General features: G+C 39.8%; 1 protein-coding gene across 1 annotated transcript in view; it reads right to left on the bottom strand.

Annotated features, from left to right (window-relative positions):
- LOC126183980 (uncharacterized) overlaps nucleotides 1–15,671 on the bottom strand; it is a 148,138-nt gene that overhangs the window by 75,446 nt on the left and 57,021 nt on the right. Inside the window, exon 3 of the mRNA XM_049926331.1 lies at nucleotides 8,243–8,443. Coding sequence (XP_049782288.1) covers nucleotides 8,243–8,443 — 201 coding nt within the window. The remainder of the gene's footprint in view (nucleotides 1–8,242; nucleotides 8,444–15,671) is intronic.

Raw genomic sequence — 15,671 nt, 5'->3', positions numbered from 1 at the left:
AAACAAGCGAGACCTGTTGTTCTGTGACATTTAACGCTGATTAAATACATCTACCATAAAACACAGCTACATTATTAAGTCAAACCACGTCCCACGGAGGCTCATTGAACTGTATTTGCTGGGTTGCGTGTTGGTGATATTGTCGTGTGTTAGCATGTGGGAACTTGATTTATAGAGGAAAGGTGAACTGACTGTTTCTAATTCTGGCAAGTTTTACGAAACATTTATTCGTCACTCGCCACAGTGTTAGCAAAAGTCCGTAGTGTAATCGCATTCGGAATCCATCGTCTGAATTCATTGCCTTTTGGATACAATCACTTTCTAACAGTTTAAAATTTTAATAACAATTGATTGAACGTTATCGTTTATTATATTATGCACTTTTTCAGCTTCATGTCTACACTTAATGCCGCATTTCATCTGCTACTCGGGCAAACTCTGTGTCGTAAATTATAGGTCTCGATCACAACCTCAAAAAATTATATGTTCAGTTGAGAAAGGTGGCTTACGTTAATTCTGATGTTTAAAGTTACTGTAGTAGATCTATTTTCTACTATATCAGGGGGTATTATCTGCCTACGAATTTTTATAACTTTTTGCTGATGTTTCTATGCCAGTAGGGCGGTGAACCTGTTATGTGAGGTAGTTTTGCTCAGACTATTTTATTCTAACAATTTTGTTTGTCTTTCACACACGTAAAGAATGTCAGCTATTTCAGGTTGATTGCCATATGCTAATTTGCTGAATTTGTTTGAAGTTGAGAAAAGTGTTTGTAATCTTGCTTTTGCCCGCCCGGTTGGCCGTGCGGTCTAACGCACGGCTTTCCGGGCGGGAAGTATTGCCTGGTCCCCGGCACGAATCCGCCCGGCGGACTGGTGTTGAGGTCCGGTGAGCCGGCCAGTCTGTGGATGGTTTTTAGGCAGTTTTCCATCTGCCTCGGCGAATGCGGGCTGGTTCCCCTTATTCCGCCCCAGTTATACTACTTCGGCGATTGCTGCGCAAACAAGTTCTCCACGACGCGTACACCACAATTACTCTACCACGGAAACATAGGGGTTACACTCGTCTGGTGTGAGACGATCCCTGGGGTGTCCACCGAGGGCTGAACCGCACAATAACCCTGGGTTCGGTGTGGGGCGGCGGAGGGGTGAAGTGGACTGCGGTAGTCGTCGTGAGGTTGTGGACCACTGCGGCTGCGGCGGGGTTGGAGCCTCTCCGTCGTTTCTAGGTCCCCGGTTAACATACAATACAATACAATCTCGCTTTTCAATGTCACCACGAATCATCTCGAGTATGTAACAGAACGTTTCTCTCTGCATCTGGTGTATTCGTGAAACTGGTGCGGTTATTCCACTAACTGAGGAAAGAGTGAACGGTACTAGCCATGTTCTTTTCCAGTGTCGGTGCCACTGTGCCTGCAGCTTTAGGCAGCCCGTAAAAGCCGCCAAAGATGTTATCATTGGACCAGAAGGTGTTGAGATGCCCACAGCACTTCTTTTGGCCAGCTATAGGAACCCGTATGGTGTGCAGTAGAGGAGAATACGCAATTATACCGCCAGCAAGAGATGTTGCCAGCCGATTGCCGTGCTCATTCAACTACGGTCGCCAAGAGAACAATCATCGTCTGATAACGCACTCCTGTTATATTCCCTCTTCCAATATTCCGTTTCTGGCTGAGTAACAAGTACTGAAACCCTGGTAACGACCTTAAGTGAATTTTATTAACATGATCGGCATATTATTATGTTATTATGTCAACAGTAGTGGTGGAAACATATTTAGTGTTCTATAAGTGTGATTTGTAAAGGATAATTAATAACATGTAACCTTTTTGTGAAAATAAATACTGAAAATGCTGCACCCAAATGCTATTAAATTGTAATTAATAAAACAAAAATCATCACCATAGCCTATAAGATAATTTTCTCTATGTTCCCTAATGAAACGAGAAGCGAGGGAGACATTGTTGCACCCCCTTGAATGCTTACCTATTGTTTAGCCGGCTGACATCCGCTATTTAACTGCCGAAATAGCAAATCAAATCTGCTACTTTTACTTTCACTGCGCCTAATTTTATTCACCCAGTATCGTCTGATTTAATTCGACTAAATTCCATTACACCTGATTTACTTTTGTTGATGTTCACCTTATTATCTCATTCGAGACGCAACCGTTCCATTCAGTGGCTCTTCCCCATCCTTTGCCGTGGTTGACGAAGTTACGACGTTATCGGTAATCCTCAAAAGTTTTATTTTTTTCTCCCTGAACCTTTATTCTCTTTCCAAATTTCTCATGGGTTTCCTTTATTGCCTGCCCAGTGTACAAATCGAATAAACATCGGGGAGGGGCTACAACACTATGTCATTCTCTACTTAACTGTTACTTTGCTTTCGTGTCACTGGACTCTTCTAAGCAGGAATTCAATACCGATTTGGAGACACGGTGTGTACTGACCTCGTTTGTCCATAAAAGTTATTCCAGGTTGCCTACATGCAAGGACAGGGTGGAGACAGCAGCGGTGGATGACGTAAGCATCAACCTCCCTTCTGTCCTCCCCACTCCTTTGCCCTCCCCTCCCATCCAGTCTCATCCAATTACAGCCCACGAAACAGCCAGTCAGTATGTACCACAGAACTATCACCACCATCTTGTTCTGTATACCCCATTTGGCACTATTTTTCTTCTCCAGTTTAAGCCATATCTCTCTATTGGAAACAGATCAGCCAGAGTGCTTTGAAGGCAAGAAATATTCTGTCTTCTACAGAATTTCAAACAGATATATCGCAAAAAAAAACAGTGAGATAGGCAGGTCAGTGTATTATGGAGCCTTTCATTGTCATAATACATATACAACTCGCTATAAGTATTTAGAACCAACGTTTGCTTATGCAATGTAATTGAGGACTGGGAATACGTAATTCCTGAAGACTATTCAATTATTATCCCACAGAATACATATGTATATACAAAGGTATAGCCATATTTACTGGCAATTAAAATGAAAGAGCCAATAATATCCCAGTATTTTCCTGCCCATTGAAAAGAAACAGCCAGTTCCCATCCTTATTCTCCATACATCCCACGTTTTAATGAGTGTTGTTTGATTACTATACGACACCTGATATATTAAATATTTCCACATCTAAAATATGTGTATCATATGTCAAAATACTCATGAGAACACTGCCAGTGTTGCATGTTAAGCTGTACTTGTCAATAAAATGGAAAGGTGAGGAGAAGGGTGTGGACAGAAGGGTTGGGGAGTGGTTACAACCCACAACTGGGCTACTTCTACCATCTTGGATCTTTTTTAATTTCCCACTAGCACAGAGGGATTACATCTCCCATCTTGGATTCTGATTGGCTGAAGAGATGTAGGAGGGGGAAGGGGCCATGGCTTGTTATGTGACAGAGAAGGGGTGTGCCTGCTGCCATTCTGGATTGTGACATGATGGGTAGGTTAACGACTTGGTACACATGTTATAAAAAATTAAAACTTTTTGACTTGTAGACAAAGTGTTCTAGAACATAAAAAGAAATACTATTGAAAATTTTTGGGTTAAGTGTGGCACAACAGTTGAACTGTGCTTTTCGAGAAGTACAGCTTTACCTATAAGTTATATCAGCAATAAGGCCATGTGTGATCTATAATGTTACAGAACAAAATTTCATGTATTTCGATAAACAATACATACAATTTTGGGTTTCCTAAAATGGTATTACAAGGATGGGCGTATTCTCACCAACAATGCATTTTAGCATGCAAGTTATATCAGTAGTAATGCTATGTGTTTTCTAATATTATACAACTAATTTTTGCATATTTTGATAAATAATGAAGAAATTTCTTGGTTCCTTTAAATCCTATGTACTTTTTAAACGAAAAATTAAATTACGACAGTAGTACGATATGCATTTTGTACTCGAAATTTGTGCATATTTTGATAAATAACAGAGAGAATTTTAGCAAAATAAAAGAAAAAAACTTAAGTCACGAATCCTGATTTTAATATCAATGCATGACGCATTTGAACCCTAGGGGCTCATCTTCAGGCGCTTGAACAATCTACTTCATGTTTTGACTTTTAAGTTACTGCTGGTCCTGTTGAGAGTACATGGGTACATTACAAAGTAGCACATTGTGACCAGAATATTTTTTCAAATTTTTTTGTAAAAATTGTAATCACAGAATGCCACTTTGTATTATATATGCATTTTCTTAACAAGACCACTGGTTACCTAATTCGAAAAATGATGTAGACTGATCAGGCATACGAAGACGAGCCCCCAGGGCTTGACATGCATCATGCATGTTGTGGTGGTTGTTCTTTATTTCACAAAAATAATAGTCATAGAAGCAACACTGACAGTAATGGATAAAATTCAGACAGTTTTATTTTGATGCAAAGGTTGAATTTTTGTTTCCAATCAGAGATTTGTAATTATATTTGCATATTATGCTAAGCAATTTGCATGTGTTCTGTGCTAGAAACCGTTATGTATTTCAACCAATAATTTTATTTTGGTGCAAAAGATAATATTTTCGGTATATTGAACTTTACTCTACATGTATGACTTTGTCAATCGTTGTCTTTGAAAGTGTTGTGTTGTCTTTATATTTTATATCTCCTGTATTATGTAATTATGCATTGCTAAAATATATCGTTTAGGTGAAATGGAACATTAACTATCTCGTCAAATTGCACCATCTTTAGTATAGTTTGTTGTGACAAAGTATCAGCAAATGTAATGTCAGTGGATAAACGTGATAAACATGAGCAAAAACTAAGAGACATAGAATAGCCAGTCAGTAACATTGATTATATTGTTCTTGTATAGAATATTATGCATTATCTTCTTCCCACCTAAAATGGTGGTTGGTGTGGTGGTGCATTAATTAAAAGCTTCTAAAACATCTAATGAAGAAATGTCGATCTATGCACCACCAGTAAGGTAGCCTGAAATAGACTTCTAAGGAACTGTGAACTACCTTCTTAGCATGTTATAAATTAGCAGAGCACATGTGTTTTGTACAGTTATAGAACAATTTAAACATGCAAATACCATTTTGACACTAAATTTCAGACTTCACAGTTATGTTTTTGACGTCAGGTCAGATGTAGTACTAACATAGACATAAATATTGTGTGTGTGTGTGTGTGTGTGTGTGTGTGTGTGTGTGCACTTACAACTTTTTATAATTGTTCTGTAATACCAACATTTTATGTGTTGAAATATTTTATATTAACGTTCCATTATGCTGTGTGCTAGTTTAGTGCAATAATCTAAATATGTTCACTGACAAATGGGAGTTATGGAGAACAAATATGGGATTGGTTGTGTCATGTTAACGGCCAGTAAAATACTGGAATGTGATTGGCTGTTTCACTTCCGTAGATGGTAAAGATGATTGCGTGTGGGCCTGACTGCTGTGCTATCATCTGCTGGCGACGACAAGCAAAGGATCACAGCATTGTGGCAAACCACAGCATAAAGTGGCAGAAGATTTTATATTACTTTTTAAAGTTTTGCAGAACAGTAGTTAAAGTAAAACTCATTTTTGGGAACTGTGTACCCGTAAGTCGTTAATAACACTGCGTATATAGATCTTGTGCTTTAACTATTTACATAGCCATACGATGGGTGAATATTAACACATTAGTCCGATTACTTAATACGTTTGTTATGGTTGCGCTCCCCATAGCTGTCTTGGGGGCTGGACAAAAAACTATTGGCTACAGTAAGGATAGTGATTCTATAAGTGGACGTGTCGGTTGACCAACTAGAGCTTATCATCATCTAATCACGCTCCCCAAATTGACTTGGGGCTTGTAGTGAGTTCTGTTTTCGTGATTTCGTGAACTACGTAATACTATGCACATGGGAAAGATCACTGTAACGAAAGGACTCTGCACTTACCCAGTATTTAGTCACATAGGGACATTTCTTTGAACGCCCATTAAATTAACCAGTTTCTTTATCACTCATTCTGGGAAGCCAGTGCCATTTCCCGATAACTGCAAGATGGTAAGGACACTAACAGCGGCTAAGGTATTAATGTCGCGAATTCTATTATTAAATGGTTTTAAAATAAAGTGGGTAGATGACGTGCAGAAAGGCTCGTACGCTGAAGCTGCACTCAATGGTCTGATTTTTAAAATTTTATTTCTTGACTTTTTAAATTTTATTTCTTAATTTTAATTTTATTTTATTTCGTTTTTTACTCGACGGTATGCAGTTTTTCACTTGTAGGCTACGCATAATGGCCTTTTCAATTTTTAAATACTGCGTTAGGTACGCAAAATAATGTATGATGATCTCACAGCGAATAAATAGAAAATACTGTTCGCTGTATGAAAGTAGCACATTGTGTCATACGAGAGCGCTTTTTAGTGGACATCATATCAATTGAATGTAATCTGTAATTAGATATACTTTTCAAGCCAGCAAATATGTCAGATCATGATTTTTGAATTTGAAACAATGTTTCCTATGAGAGTACTTTAGTGCACCTGTAATTTGATTAGCATGTCCAGTTAGTAAATTATGTCAGGTAATTAAGTTTGTTCTGAATGGTGCCGTAATTCATAGGAGCGCTATATGAAAAAGATTGTTCATGCGGCGTGCATGACCAGTGACGCAAAATTGTTTAGAATTATGTAGAATGCTTGAGTATCCGTATTTCAGTATTCGTCCTTCATGATTTACAGCAGGACTCACATGAAAGGATACGCACCATGAGTACAGAACAAAGCAATTTCAATGTGATCGCGCATGACGACATGTCGTAATGACTATGTGCCATGTGACTTTGTTTTAGTAGGACTATGAAACTGTTCTATAGAAAATTTATTAGCTAAGCAAGCGATATGTAATGTTTTTTAAATATTTTGTTTATGTATGCTCTTTAAGTATAAAGACTTTTGGAAGATAACCATGTGTGTGTATGACTCAAAATTTGTAATGGAGCAACAAATGTGATTTTTATTAGTTTTATTGTACTTTCTATTAAATGTGACTGGTTAACAAAGACGCTGCGATTCCCCCTTTTTAAATAGATGCCCCCATTGATCTGAACATTCTGTTATGTTCTTAATATGTAACATGTACACGCGGCACTAGAATTTGTATTTATGGGATATTGTACATTGGTGTCATTCATTGTACTGATGTCAAGTTTAAGGAAGGTTCTTAGGCCCATCCGCATTTAAAACGCCACACGACCATTGGCTGCGGGCTTGCTGTTGTACATGGGCCAACACTAGCGCTATCATATGTTCCCTGTTGCTGTTGGCTAAGTTGGCCTCCACTTTTTGATTTTGAGGTGGTAAGAGGCACACGTGGACTGTGATATTCATTATGGCAACATTTATAAAGTATGTGTTGCAATTTTGATGTTTATTACTAAGATAATGAAATACGAATATTCAAACATTTTACATAATTCTAAACAATTTTGCGTCACTGGTCATGCATGCTGCATGAACAATTTTTTCATTAATTACAGCTCCATTCAGATGCAAACTTCATGACTCGACTTAATTTACAATTAATTTCTCTTACATTTGAACTATTTATTGTAATTCCACTTCTGCATTCACTGTTCACTGACAAATATGTACTGTTTTTTGTAGCCTCAGTAGGCTAGATTTGAAAATGAACCTGTAAGGTTTGAAACTAGCCACCTAATATAAGTATGGCAACCGTTATCAGAACCGTTAATGAACGCTTTAAGAAATTTAATAAAGTTGCACGTTCCCTGTAAACAAAACGTTGAAACTGAAAAAATCTGTATTGATCAATGTGCAGCGAACTTTCATGATGTGTAAGGCTTGGTAAATAATAATAACGATAGTAATAATAATGATAATAATAATAATGATTGCATAACTGTTAAGAACGCAGAAGAGCGCTGCTTATAGAACCCCAGTTTTAGACGAATTTTTTTGTACAAGAAACTATCAAAACTGCTGCCTGTAGGATGGCACGGTATACTTATTTATTTATTTATTTGAACCAAAAAGGACAACACAACTACCTTAAGAATATATATATAGAAAACTATACTTATGTTACTCAGCAACATAGCACACACAAAATTTCGTTGAAATAGTTGTCATGTTTGTGCCAGCCTGAGACGTATCACTGTACTCTCGTATAACAGATATGTAAAACAATGTGTTCCCACTCATTAATAGACATTGTCACGTATAAAACGAGGATTTTTCAATTTTTTACGTACTTGGCTGAGAGTGCTTGCACCTTTCTATCATTGGGTGCCATTTGTGGGCAGAGTGTAGCTGTAGGAAATGACGTATTCCATTCTTGGTAGTCTCGCTCCATGGAAATGACTGTAGGATTCTCCTGGTAGCGGCGCCAGGTGGTAGTGCTCAGCAGAACACAGCCGACGACCCCGACACAGATAGCGGTGAGCCAGAGTATGCTAACAGATCATTAATTTTAATCACTAATATTTCGTCCAGAAAACACACTATTAATATCAAACTTCAACGGCAAAAGCCAAAGCCAATAAATATTATCAAATTTTACCATTTACAGTCATAACATAAAGTAATAAGAGTAATATGAAACATGACAAAAATTCCATACGGCTTACAGCCTGATGAATGATTTTCCACTTGACTATCAGCTGTCTGAACTGTAACGGTCACATTGTGGGTAACTGTGATGCCCGTTTGCGGAAAGTACAGTGTTTTCTTTGTCATGTGACGATAGAAAAGAAAGACAGTGAAAGATGCTTCCTGTGCATCGGTAATTAAATGTAATTTTTACTCCACTACAATAGTATGATGGAAGGACATTAATTTGTCACTGTAGTGGCCTTCCTCGTTACGTATTGGTGTAACTATTACATAAATCAAGCACATATGAAGCACATTTGCAATTTACGGCTAAACGTAGCAGTAACAATACTGAAGTAATTTCGGACTCGAAGAAAAAATGTTTGTTTTGGTAGTATTGGGAATAACAGTGAACAAAACTACGAACAATCTTCGTTGATCCATTATGGATCGTGGGACGACGGCTGGCATGAACTTCTTGATGCAGTAATTTACCAACAGCCGTATGTACTGTAGAAATTTATTTTATTTTATGAACTTCTATGTGCTACTAGTTTCGACATTACATTGAGGCCATCTACAGGCCCCACTTGTCATAATCGTAAAATCGCTATACACGGAAGGAGCCATATAACTGGATCCGTGAATCAAATCGTCCTGCAACAGCTCTTGGTGGCCAGGCGACACAGTCTGTGTGCCTAAGCGTAGGTACCACCCAACCTAAAAACATACATCTCGTAATAGCTATAATTATTAGTCTGCATTTGGCATAAAAACTGATGTAATGTTGTTCAGTACAACGTCCTCGGTCACCAAAAGAATTATTGCATGTTCACCGGTCGTACACTATATGTACACATAGTGGACATGTCCACAGTTTTGTATGTTTGCTGCTTTGTTTCGCTACCTCTCTCTGTTAAACGATTCAGTTGAAGCATTACTTAGAAATAACAAGTGCAAAGGTTAAACAGTAAACTCGTCGCCACCTTTATCCTTTCAACTACCAACTGCGGCGACACTTACGGTAACAGCATGCGTGATTCTCTCTAGATGGGTACGGAACGACACATGTTCAAATGACGAGAAAGAGGGTTGCAGCTAAAGGCTGGCTTTTTCTTGAGTGAGAGACAAATACAGGCACACGGCGACGGTGCACAAGGCGTACAGGTGTAAATGCACATCTGGTCCAACACTAAACACAACATGCATCCTTTGCACGAGTTGACAGTCTACTCTTAATACACTTTTTAGAAAGTTGTTAACAGCACCTGCTGGATAAGTACATATTGTACATGTAACGATTAGATGCGTTTTTTGCATATAATTACTAACTCTTATACGATGATACCCGTACTTCGATAATAATTCTCGATAATTAGCATTATCGATGATAACCATCTATAACGTTGATTGCTATGAGAGGTGCAAATAATTGCCTAACAACTACTTTAATAAGTCATGGATGAAAAATATTGACACGAAACATTGTTATCAGAATGGAAAAACTGGTAGAAGACGATTTCGGGGGAAGAAAAGTTTCCATTATGGAGAAGTGTAGGAGCATGCAAGGCAATACTGATCCTATGTCTTATCTTAGAAGGCAGGCCATGGGAAGACAATGATATGTTTATAACATTCGTGGATTTAGAGCAAGCTTTTGGCAATGATGACTCTACACTCTTTACAATTTTGAAGGTAGCAGGGATAAAATACAAGGAGCGAAAATTAATGTACAACTTGTACAGAAACCAGACTACATTCATACGAATCAAAGGACATGAAAAGGAAGCAATAGTTGAAAAGAGAGTTATAAGACGAATATCAACAATTGCAAGACAATAATAATGAAATACAGTCGAATTAAATTGGGGATGTTGAGGGATTATGAGCCACAGAAAGTAGTAGACAGTAGTGGGACTAGGACATTTCTGGCGCAATGTGTTACTGCAGGTTGCCTACATCAATGGCAGGATTGCACTCAGAAGCAGACCTGTTGTTCTCCTTTGATAGACAGGTACTAACCTATTGTCTGCTAAGTGGTTTTCCATGTCACTGCACTTAACCTATTGTTCCCCACCACCCCCCTCCCTCCCCTCCCCCTCAGGAAACTTCCCGCCCCTCACTACTACAGGTACACTTTCAGGTCTGAGTTAACCATTTGTTCTGTTAAGTGCTTTTCCATGTCACCCCATTTCCTTTTGATTGACAGGCACTTAACCTATTGTCACACCAACCCCTCCCCTAGCCACCTCGACCCTTCGCTGCTACAGGTACATTTTAAGGTCTCAGTATTGGAATAGGTCCCCCTCTCATTCTTATCCATTTGACTGACTACTTAATTAATTTGATCAATTAATTAACTTCTCTGGTGGGAAAGTGCCACCCCCAACTGGTGGGAAGTTCAAATTCCATCAGGACAATGCAACCTCTATTAACCTAAGAAAAAGGCTGGAAGATAGGTCACATTGACTACTTAATAAAATTGATCAATTAATTAACCTCTCTAGTGGGAAAGTGCCACACCCCCCTCCCAAGTGGGAAATTCAAATTTTGTCAGAGTTTTGCGAGTGCCACATCCACCTTGACTTGGAATGAAATAGTTAGTCTGCACCATGTTCCTCAACCGACCGCCACATCCCCTTATCAACTCATGTTGGTGGACTAACATGCACTAAAGAGTACCAACGAGCACTAACATGCACCAACGCATACTAATGTGCCGAAGGTGCACTAACGTGTACTAACGTGAACAGTGCACAACCTCATCCAAGATCGCAGCCGTGATGTCAGTTTATGATGCAAGTGCCACACACCCTCCCCCCTGGATGGAAGGGCACCTCCACTAACCTAAGTCGTCCAACTGCCCTCTCTTCCTAGGAACTGGCGGGAAAAAGATTCAGTTGATCGATCATTTGGAGGGAATTCGATTGCTCTGTGTGGAATATCGTTTAAACAATTTAGACAATGTATGGAATATATGGAAATGGTATGTTGTTTATTTATTAAAAAAACAGTTTTTGGGGGTTGGATTTCTCTTGTTCATCATTCTCGGCTGTTTGGGAGCATGTAGGTCTTGCAAGAAGCACTTACATAGGGCAAACATGTTGCATAACGTAATCTTAGGCATTGTACTCTGGGTGTCTTAACCTAATGTTTGGGCCTTTGTCGGCACATAACCTACTGTTGTGTTAAGTGGTTTTCCATGTCACCGCACTTAAACAATTGTACCACCTTTGATACCAAGCTAAGTAATCAGCTATGTCCTCCCACCATTTTCTGGTACAATTTTTGAATTTCACATGCTTTTCAATGCCATTTCTGGCACATTCTTCTTTGTTACCCACCCCCTTAAACTATTGTAATTCGTTTGACATAAAAATTATGCAAATTAATGTAGTGTTCTGCAAATAACCTGCTCTTCTGCTCCAAGTCACCCACTCACACACTCCCTCCAATTAACTACTGTACTGCTAACACCACATTGACATAAAAAAATTATGCAAATTAATTAAATCAGTATTCTTCACATGAATGGAGTAGTTTTTCTTAACTTGCAGCATCCTGTTGGTCGGTGAAACTGATGGAATATAGTTTAAACAAACGATTGCTAAAAAAAAAACACATCCCACCACTCGTCGCCCACTGGCCGCGGTGGCCGTGCAGTTCTGGTGCTGCAGTCTGGAACCGCGGGACTGCTATGGTCGCAGGTTCGAATCCTGCCTCGTGCATGGGTGTGTGTGATGTCCTTAGGTCAGTTAGGTTTAAGTAGTTCTAAGTTCTAGGGGACTTATGACCTAAGATGTTGAGTCCCATAGTGCTCAGAGCCTTTTTTTTAACCACTCGTCGCCCAACGTCGTCGCCACTCCCGCTGCAGCCGCTGCCGACAATGTGAACCACCACTGGATGTAAGCCAGCACAACCCATCGCCTTCACGCCGCTGTCGGTGAAAGTTAGGTCTATTTTCGTGTATACAGTTAGAATTCCTTGGGTGTTATACCAACGTCACAGAACTCCAAGGCATGCTCACGTCTGTCTCATATCGGATGATGCATATGGTCCTGTATGGAGAGAGAGAGATGTTGCAATACTTCCCAGAATAGCAGAGGGTGCATTGCTCCTAGTGAACCTTTCGCCATTCATTTCTACAGACTAGACTTTCAGCAGTAAAATTATTTTGCACAGATCGCTAAATTTCATTGACAGTTAAACACCACAAAAGTTATCTACAGATTGTCAAATACATACAAGACTCGCAAGAATATTGAAAGCCATAAACATATTTACCAGTGTAACTATAATTAAATATTACTATTGCTGCTACAGTCTGACACCAATCGATGTACAGGTAATGTCTCCTCTTGACGGCTGTGGTTCTGGAACGAATCTCAGTACCTATAGCAAACTCTTGCAATTTGCATAGCGTCTGAGAAATACTTAACTTGCGCTTTTGTAGAAGTTTTCGTGATGTCTCGGCTTGTATGCTCGGAAATTCTTGCCCTAACAGAACCTGTTCACGAAAATAGCGCAGAATAACGTGGCAGCCCATTCATCACGTGTTACCCTTCCTGCTTTCAACATACGCAAACGTTCTCACTGCTAAAGGCCTGCAAATACTCACGAAAACACCATTAATCATAAAAGCATTCTTGTTGTTTGGAAAGAGAGCACTCTCTAAGCACAGATGGGGAAATCAGAACAATTATGCAAACAGAATTCGAAGTACTGTCTTACACAAGAGAAAACAATTGCCACAATTTTCGGTATCCTACAGCTACAGGTCTGGAGATGTCCTAATGCCACAGTGGCGCATGAGTGACGCCATCCCCACCAGAGATCGACGGTCTGCTACAACTTGTTTTTGAACACTTGCTTTCTCAGAACTTTCCATACATACCTTGTCTCCATCTTGTTCAAATCTGTTTGTAGAAGCCTCTATGTCCTGGCACAATGGAGGTCTTGTGAATGAATAGAGCATTATGATTGTATTTTCTACAGATCACTATAATGCATCGACAATTATACCATGCAACGTACTCCACATATCGTAAAATACGGAAAGACTCTTACTCAATTACACTGCTCCCTATTACATTATACATACATTTAACGCAAAGAGAGACAGCACCATATATACTCCTCGCAGCACTGGATACTTCCATGTGAGGTCAGCGGTCATCGAACACCAACGGATGACCAGAGTGCTCTCAGTGGACCGAAGTCACTCTCAGAACTGTTCTACAAATTCGTTTGCCCTGGGCATAAACACATTACTGTTTCTGGTCCAGACCTTCTTGGTTGCCCGCTTTTCTATACACATCTCCAGACTTGAGGATTACAAGAACACACATATTTTCACATGGTTCGCCACAATACTATACCATTTTCGCGGTACTTCTCGATATCAAGCACACAGCAGTATCCTACCGATTGCTCACGCAACATAATTCTGAAGATATAGACTGGAAATTATTTCTCTACAAAACCCGAAACTGCAGCTAGGTGGGAGCAAGCTGTAAACCACTGACTACCTAGAAACTTGTCACGTCTGGAAGATATATACGTGGAAACTCGAGAAAAATAGAGAAAACTGATATTTCCACTCAAGAATATCGATGCCGGTCATGTAGGAGATTCCAAATCATCCTTATAATTTACAAGGTCAACTAAGGTGTTTCTCATGTCTAGAGATCCGGTAAACGTGTCTTCCACTTGCTAGATGCACATGTGGTGCTTCTCCAAACATTGGGTTGAGACACCCAGAGTACAGGGCCTAACATTAGGTTATGCAACATGTTTGCCCCATATAAGTGCTTCTTGCAAGATCTACATGCTCCCAAACAGCCAAGAATGATGAGCAACAGAAATCGAACCCCCATAAACTGATTTTTTTATAAATAAACAATATACCATTTCCACATATTCCACACATTGTCTAAATTGTTTAAACAATATTCCACACAGAGCAATCGAATTCCCTCCAAATTATCGACCAACTGAGTCTTTTTCCCGCCAATTCCTAGGAAGACATGGTGGTCAGATGACTTAGGTTAGTGGAGGTGCCCTTTCTTCCCACCAAAATTCAAACTTCCAGCCACGGGGGTGTAGCACTTGTATCATAAACTGACGTCACGGCCGCCATCTTGTATGAGGGTGTGCACTGTGCATGTTAGTACACAATAGTGCACATTCATGCACATTAGTATATGTTAGTGCACGTTAGTACACATTAGCCCACCAACATTGGTTGGTAAGGGGACGTGGCGGTGCGTGAGTATGGTGCTCGAGACTAAATATTTCATTCCACGTCCAGGTGGGCGTGGCGCTCGCGAAATTCTGACAAAATTTGAATTTCCCACCTCGAGAGGGGAGTGGCACTTTCCCACCAGAGAGGTTAATACTTGATCAATTTTATTAAGTAATCAATGTGACCTATCTTCCCATCGTTTTCTTAGGTTAATAGAGGTTGCATTGTCCTGATGGAATTTGAACTTCCCACCAGAGGGGCGTGGCACTTTCCCACCAGGGAGGTTAATTAATTGATCATATTAGTTAAGTAGTCAATCACACTCATAAGAATATGAGGGGAGGGCCTATTCCAATAATTCTGACCTGAAGGTGTACCTGTAGCAGCGAGGGATGGAGAGGTTTTTGAGAGGGGTAGAGAGTGGTGGGACAGTAGGTTAAGTGCCTGTCAATCGAAAGGAAATGGGGGTGACATGGAAAAGCACTTAACAGAACAATAGGTTAACTCAGACCTGAAAGTGTACCTGTAGGAGCGAGGGGTTGTGCGTTTCCTGAGTGGGAGGGGAGTGGGAGGGGATGGGGGGGGGTGCAATAGGTTAAGTGAAACAACGTGGAAAATCAGTTAGCAGAACAATAGGTATCTGTCTATCAAAGGAGAACAACAGGTCTGCCCATGAGTGCAGACCTACCCCTGATGTAGGCAACCCACACTAACAAAATGCCCCAGAAACGGCCTAGTCCCTCTACTGTAGATGTGCTCTGCTATTTGGGTAGCAAACTAAATGGTGATGGTCGAATAGAAGAGAATATAAAACGCAGATTGGTAATGGCAAGGAAAGTGTTTCT

The sequence above is a fragment of the Schistocerca cancellata genome, chromosome 4 (assembly GCF_023864275.1).
Source record: "Schistocerca cancellata isolate TAMUIC-IGC-003103 chromosome 4, iqSchCanc2.1, whole genome shotgun sequence".
Classification (NCBI taxonomy): Eukaryota; Metazoa; Arthropoda; class Insecta; order Orthoptera; family Acrididae; genus Schistocerca; species Schistocerca cancellata.
Note: the sequence above shows the minus strand (reverse complement) of the source record. Positions and strands in the feature narration are given on the sequence as shown.